The sequence below is a fragment of the Xyrauchen texanus genome, chromosome 30, assembly GCF_025860055.1.
Source record: "Xyrauchen texanus isolate HMW12.3.18 chromosome 30, RBS_HiC_50CHRs, whole genome shotgun sequence".
Taxonomy (NCBI): Eukaryota; Metazoa; Chordata; class Actinopteri; order Cypriniformes; family Catostomidae; genus Xyrauchen; species Xyrauchen texanus.
Window position 1 is genome coordinate 13,109,816 of NC_068305.1, and position 6,603 is coordinate 13,116,418.

General features: G+C 36.5%; 1 protein-coding gene across 2 annotated transcripts; it reads left to right on the top strand.

The window, feature by feature from the left end:
- Window positions 1-3,157: 3,157 nt before the first annotated feature.
- On the top strand, window positions 3,158-6,392 carry zgc:153383 (uncharacterized protein LOC751751 homolog). 2 transcript variants are annotated; one of them, XM_052098987.1, is made up of 5 exons: window positions 3,158-3,283; window positions 4,024-4,206; window positions 4,320-4,389; window positions 5,180-5,277; window positions 5,672-6,392. In XM_052098987.1, the coding sequence occupies exons 1-5, from the start codon at window positions 3,215-3,217 to the stop codon at window positions 5,867-5,869; spliced, it is 618 nt and encodes a 205-aa protein (XP_051954947.1). In that variant the 5' UTR covers window positions 3,158-3,214; the 3' UTR covers window positions 5,870-6,392. The 2 variants fall into 2 exon arrangements, with proteins under 2 accessions (XP_051954947.1, XP_051954948.1); XM_052098988.1 differs by having other exon boundaries at window positions 4,323-4,389; window positions 5,672-6,391.
- Window positions 6,393-6,603: the final 211 nt, after the last annotated feature.

Genomic DNA, 6,603 nt, shown 5'->3' on the forward strand with positions numbered 1-6,603 from the left:
GTCAGATATTCGGGATATTTCTAATATATATATTGTAGATATTCTGTTATATTGATGGGTTTTGTGCCTGTAGCTGTCAGATATCAGCAATGAACATAAAGTAATAATTCCTGACAACTCCAAATCTTGAAACTACTATTATATTATGTTTAAGCAATATCACATGTGCACGAGTTCATTAAAAAATGTCATTTTTAAAAATGAGGAAAAACTGAGCACGGTCACAAAAACTGCATTTGTGCTTGGAACTACTTTCTTATGCAACGAATCAGAATCTGCCATTGCTGGTTCTAAACAAATGATGCGTCCAAGCCTTTGTTAGTAATTCAAAAATGTCACTTTAGAACTAAAATCATGGCTTGTGCTGTTTCTAACATGTTACTGGAGAAACTAGGATGTGTGTGTGTGTGTGTGTGTGTGTGTGTGTGTGTGTGTGTGTGTGTGTGTGTGTGTGTGTGTGTGTGTGTGTGTGTGTGTGTGTGTGTGTGTTTCGGAGATTCCGGTGATACTAAAACAGCAACGGCCCTAACTCAGCTTCCTCACACGCACCACACGCCTAACTAACTTTCTTCGTCTCCGGAGGGCTTATTGCCCCAGAGAGCACTCAAGTAACATTCCCCACATAAGTCACCAGCTCCCCCTCCTCTCGCCTTCACCCTTGTTCCTTCTTAAACCCTTCCTCTACCACAACACCCAGGTGGAGGCAATCAAGTCCGGCTGTTCTCTCCCAGCCAATTTCTCCAAATTAGAGACAGCATTCCACACATCACATCCCTCCTCTACTAAAAAAGGACTCATCCACGAGTCCAATTCATAATCCTTGGCCCATACTGGCAAGCTTTTTGGTCATGCAGACTTCGTGCCAGATGCCATTACCTTCTCCACAGTATCCCCCATAACATTCTGTGTTCCTGAGGGCACAGCACAATTACTGTGCCCCACTGTAGGCCCTGCCTGCTGCTCTGGAGGTGCTGATGAGCTTGTTACACTATTTGGATCCATTTCCTCTAGGGGTTGTTCCTCCAACTGGCAGGATTCACTTTGTTCAGTCTGGACCATTTGCTGAGAGAGAGCAGCCGGACTTGATTGCCTTCACCTGGGTGTTGAAGTGTTTAAGAAGGAACAAGGAGAAGAGAAGGAGAGAGGAGGGGGAGCTGGTGACTTATGCAGGGAGTGTTACTTGAGTGCTCTCCGGGGCAATAAGCCCTCCGGAGTCAAAGATCGAAAGTTAGTTAGGCGTGGGGTGTGCGTGAGGAAGCTGAGTTAGGAACACAAGCCGAGTGATACAAACAATGAAGCATCCGAGTGCTGATGTGTCAGACCATCAGTACTCATGAAATGTCTCTCGTCCAATCAGATTCGAGGACCGGAACTAACTGTTGTATATTATATTATATTATCTGGTCCAGATGGCATCTTATTCTTTCTTTTAAAGACATGTACAGAGGAATTGTCCCCTGTATGTTGCCCTATATTTCAACAGTCCTTAGATACAAAAACCGTACCATCTCTCTGGAAGAAATCTCTTATTATTCCTGTGCCAAAGATAGCTTGTCCTTTCGAAAATAATGACTTTCGACCTATAGCTCTAACTTACGTAGTGATGAAATGTCTTGAGAAATGTATGGTGTCAATGCTAAAATCAGATGTTACAAACAATCTGGATCATTCCAGTTTGCTTATCAGCAAGGCAGAGAACTGGTGAACTGGCCATCAATAGCTTAATGCTCCTAATTTTAAAACATCTTGATGAGTCATATACTTATGCCAGCCTGCTTTTTATTGATTTTAGCTCAGCGTTTAATACTATTCAACCACACATCATAATCAAAAAGATAAATCAAATGGATGTAAACCCTGTGATTATACATTGGTATCATTCTTTTCTAACAAACAGAACTCAGTGCGTCAAAGAAAATAACATTCTGCATATCTGAATTAAAATACTGCAGTACGGGTGTACTCTCCTGTCCTCTTTACACTTTACACGAATGAGTGCTCATACAGGGACTCCCAAAATTATATTATTAAATATTCTGATGATACTGCTATATTAAGTTTATTAAACAAACATGATAGCACTTCTATTTATTATTCTGAAATTTTGAGTCGTTTGTTGGTTGGTGTGATACCAATTATTTAAATCTAAATACAACCAAAACGAAGGAGATTATATTCGAAGGAGATATATTATAAATGTATCAAGTGCAGTCCTTTAAGTACCTTGGAGTCTATATAGATAGTTAACTTACTTGGGACAAACATGTTGATCTGGTATGTAGTCATCTTTATCAAATACTGTATTTTATGAGTCGACTACGATACTATGGGGTGAACAACAAAATCCTTCTGCTTTTTTACAAAGCTATATTAAACAGTGTTATAAATTATGGTTTAACCACATGGTTCGGAAACCATACTGTGAAATCAAAATCCAGACTAAAGCACCTGACGCATATAGCAATGAAACTGACAGGACAGAAGGACTGTTATAGCATCCAATACAGAGGATGAACAGTGTACGCTAAGGGAAGCTAGGTGAATTTTAAGTGACCCATCTCACATTTTTTTTGTTAATTATGAATTGTTACCATCGGGCAGGCGTTTTAGAACCTTACGGTGTAAATTAAATAGATTTTAAAATTAATTTGTACCTTTTTCTATTAAATTTCTAAATGATGCCAAATGATGTAGAGTGTATGCTTCTATCATGTTATGAATCTTTATGTCATTAGATGCTTTTATTGAAAGATATACTTTTATGATTGATGGAAATGTATGCTATGTTGAATTGTTGTGTAGTTTATGTACCCTTTGTATTGTTATTTTATTATCTTTTTCAGGTGAAATGCAGAAATGTTGCCTATAGAGTTCACCCCAAGTTTCCCCTAACGGGGACAATAATGTACATTCCATATTATATTATATTATATTATATTATATTATATTATATTATATTATATTATATTATATTATATTATATTATTAATTATTAAAATATGTGGCCGATCTTATTTTATATAAAATCGTATTTAGTATTCTATCAGTCTAATTTATTATGTTATAATACAGTAACCCTAATCTTAACCCTTTTGTGTATCTGTAACAGAATATTACACTTACGTCACCACACAGGACTTTAATTCTGTAGTGGAAACCTGCAGGAAACGACTGACAAGCGGAGTTTATAATCAGGCTCTGTACAACACAAACGATGGCAGGAATATCTCTTTATGTCGCCAGCGTCAATATAACTGTCTCACATGATACGGACACTGAAAAGGTAATTTAAAAATGTTTTGTGAATTTAACTCGTAACTTTAGCTCACGACTAAAAGAGCTACACACCGTTATTTAGTTATTCTAAACCCCATTGAAAATAAGGATTAACTTTGGAGGACAGTTTACTCCGTTGTATTGCACTATTCTTGATGAATTATCTACACTTGTCGGACAAATAAGTACATTTTAAGTAAATAATTTATGCATCCCCACTGTACCAGGGTATGAGATCATGATCTCCATCATCCATATAACCACATGAACAGCCCAATAACGCTATAAAATTCAAGCAAATTAAAGTTTGGATCTAAACTCCTAAAATCTCTTCTTTTTGATAAAGATGTGCAGAGAAATGAAAGCCTGTCTGATTTTAGTTATATACAAAATACCCTAAAAATGTACTGCAGGATAGTTTCCACAAATAAACAGTTACAGTTAATGTCCCTACTGTAAAACTGGTAACTTGTATTATTAGTTCAGAAATTAAATGTAGAAATCATACAAAATGACAAAGATATTTTAAACTTACACTGTTAAAATCCCTTTTATTCTGGTTTTACAGTAACAATAACTTCAGAAACATTGACATTTTGGCAGAAGTTATGTTTAAAGTGCTATTTTTGTTTAATTTTATATGTACTTTGAGAGGGCAGGACAATTTTCTGCCCCATATCTAATTACATCACCATCACATCTTAAAGTTTACACAAGCAGCTCGTTTTGATCTATGTTTGTGGACAGAGCTCTGGTAAAGAGAAGGAATATGAGTGTGTGGAACTTGGTGATCTAGAAAGTAAAGAGAAGATCCCGCGGCGAATTATTCATTTCTCCAGTGGTGAGATCATGGAAGAGTACAGCACAGATGAGGAGGAGGAGAACAAAAAAGAAAACACAAAGAAAGACCTTCTGTCTTCCAAAGACACAGTATGTGTGTGTTGACCAGTTGTGAGTTTGTAATGAAGAAGTTCTGTTAACATTTCTGAAAAAAACAAAAACAGAAAAAGTGTTTATAAAATGTTATTTTTATCCTTGTTTTGAAGTCCAAGCTTACTTGGGGCCCATATGTCTGGTTTCAGATGTGGAAAGGTGCTGCATCCACTATGTCTGGTAAGTTAGAGACAGAAAAAAATAATTTACAGGCTACAGAATTGAATTTACAGATTTGCATTTGTGCTGATGAGCTTGTGTTCCATTCATCTTTCAGTTAAATTGATCTGATCAATGGAATGTGTGTAATTTTGTAAAGCGTTCCAGATTAAGAAGATGGAAACTGGACATGTTTACTCATACTATGCATTCATTAGTCGCACAAATAATTCAGAAATCATTCATCAAGTGTCTTAAACAGTACACAAACTGTAGCAAATCTAATTGCTATTTTATGTACAGGCAAAATGACAGGAATTTGGTCAAGTAACCATGTCAGGGTATTAAAAATTGTTTTATCGTTGGAAGTCCGTGCGATTACAAATGAACGAATCATCCTCAGGCCACTGTGGATGATGTTGAATGTTTATGACATAGTGGTTTTGATGTTTTATTCAAATATGCAAATCAGGAGAAAGATTTTCAAGTTGGGAATACATCATTATTTTTGTTTACTTTCTAGTTTATTTTGTTCTGGTTTCTTAAAGCACACAGTATATGATTTTTATAAAATGTGTACCAAGCTTTTATGACCAAAAATTGGGGTAAGTATGCCTCCTTGTGAATCGGATTAAGAAGAAAAAAAAAACAATCCATTAAGAATAAAGCAAAAAAACAAAACTCAAGCTCTTTACTTTTAACTCTTTGTTATGGCACATTTAGGACAGTCAGTGTGTCAACCATACATTTTCTTGATTATCTTTACACTAGTCTCATAACCATGCCAATTTCTGCCCTTCTCATCTTTCAGCTTGTGACTACCTCGGAGAACGAATGGCATCACTTTTTGGCATCACCACAGCTAAGTACCAGTATGCCATTGATGAATACAGCAGGGCACAGAAGGAGGTATGACAATCCATAATATTAATTGTACGTGAATACTGGTGAGCTACTAACTAAATATTTCACTAGCATTCCAATAATAGTGTAGCTTTTCCCTGCTGAAAAGACCAGCTTAATCAGCATGCAAAACCAGGCTGGTTTGTACTCTGTACTAGAGTGGGTTCACCAGGGTGGTGAAGCTGGTTGACCAGCGTAGTCTTTCTGATGAAGCCCGATATGTGGTGGGTCCACTGTGGAGCCGGGCCTGTCAAGATTAATTTGTTCAAAAACCCTCGTTGTTGAGACAGAAAATAATGCTGAGTGTAGTTAGCTACTTTTAAAGGAATAGTTCACCCAAAAATAAAAATTCTCTCATCATTTACTCTATAACTTTTCCATTTTTTTCTCTCTTTCACAGGAGGAGAAAGATGAAGATACCCAACTCTCTGAGGAGGCCGAGCACCTGTTTGTGGAGCAGAATGAAGAAGATGAGGAGCCGAAGACCAACCAGCCCAAGACAAAGAGCACTCAAATCAATGTGACCAATGAGCTGGACCTTCACTCTTCCTTGTTGTCCAATACAGTCCACATCCCTGCTCTCGTTACTAGCCCTTAACAACTAAACGTATGTTTTCTGTCATTTAATTGAGAGTAAAAAGCAAGTCTCTATCATTTAAAGCACTTACAACAGGGATTTAATCAGACTCTGTTATACATTTTGTATATCTCTGTTAACTTGTTTGTTTGTTTTCTGATTGCCTTAATATACTGATCCTATGCCAGTAAAATGATACTGATCATGGTGCTAATGAAGAGATGTGCCATTTCTTCACCCACAGATCAAAAGCTAAATGGCTCAAAATGCCACTACTTTACAATGATAACAATATCTGTTTGTTTGTTTTTTTTATTGACTTTGTCAACTATTTATTACTATTTATTTGCTTTGCAATTTATGTAGCAATTGATGGATATACCCTCCATCAATACAGATACACAGACCTGTCTAAAATGGGCCTCACACTTGTATTTAATTGTCTTCTGTATTTAATATGCTGTAATGTTAATGCTTGATATTTATGTCTTGTCATTGTGCTGAATCATTTAAATGTTTTCAATTGGAATTGTTAATTTTTACAATTTTTTTTACGTTTTGAATTAATAAAATACTAATAGTTAAATGTCTCAGTGTTCAGTTGAGTTGATTTCAGATGCCTTGTGTGGGTTGATTCTGTGCTAGTGTGCTCTCCCCCTTGTAGATGCTGTTTTGTCTTTTGCAACAAAGGTCTCAATGTCTGTGTGGTACTAAAGTTCAGTTGAGCTTGTCCTCGGCATAACCCTGCTTATATG

What these genes read in the sequence shown, in the direction of transcription:
- zgc:153383 (XM_052098987.1), top strand. Translation starts at nt 3,215, where the DNA reads ATGGCAGGAATATCTCTTTATGTCGCCAGCGTCAATATAACTGTCTCA. An exon ending in TTCTGTCTTCCAAAGACACA is followed by an intron (nt 4,207 to 4,319) that starts GTATGTGTGTGT and finishes ATCCTTGTTTTG; the next exon opens with AAGTCCAAGCTTACTTGGGG. An exon ending in ACAGCAGGGCACAGAAGGAG is followed by an intron (nt 5,278 to 5,671) that starts GTATGACAATCC and finishes TCTCTTTCACAG; the next exon opens with GAGGAGAAAGATGAAGATAC.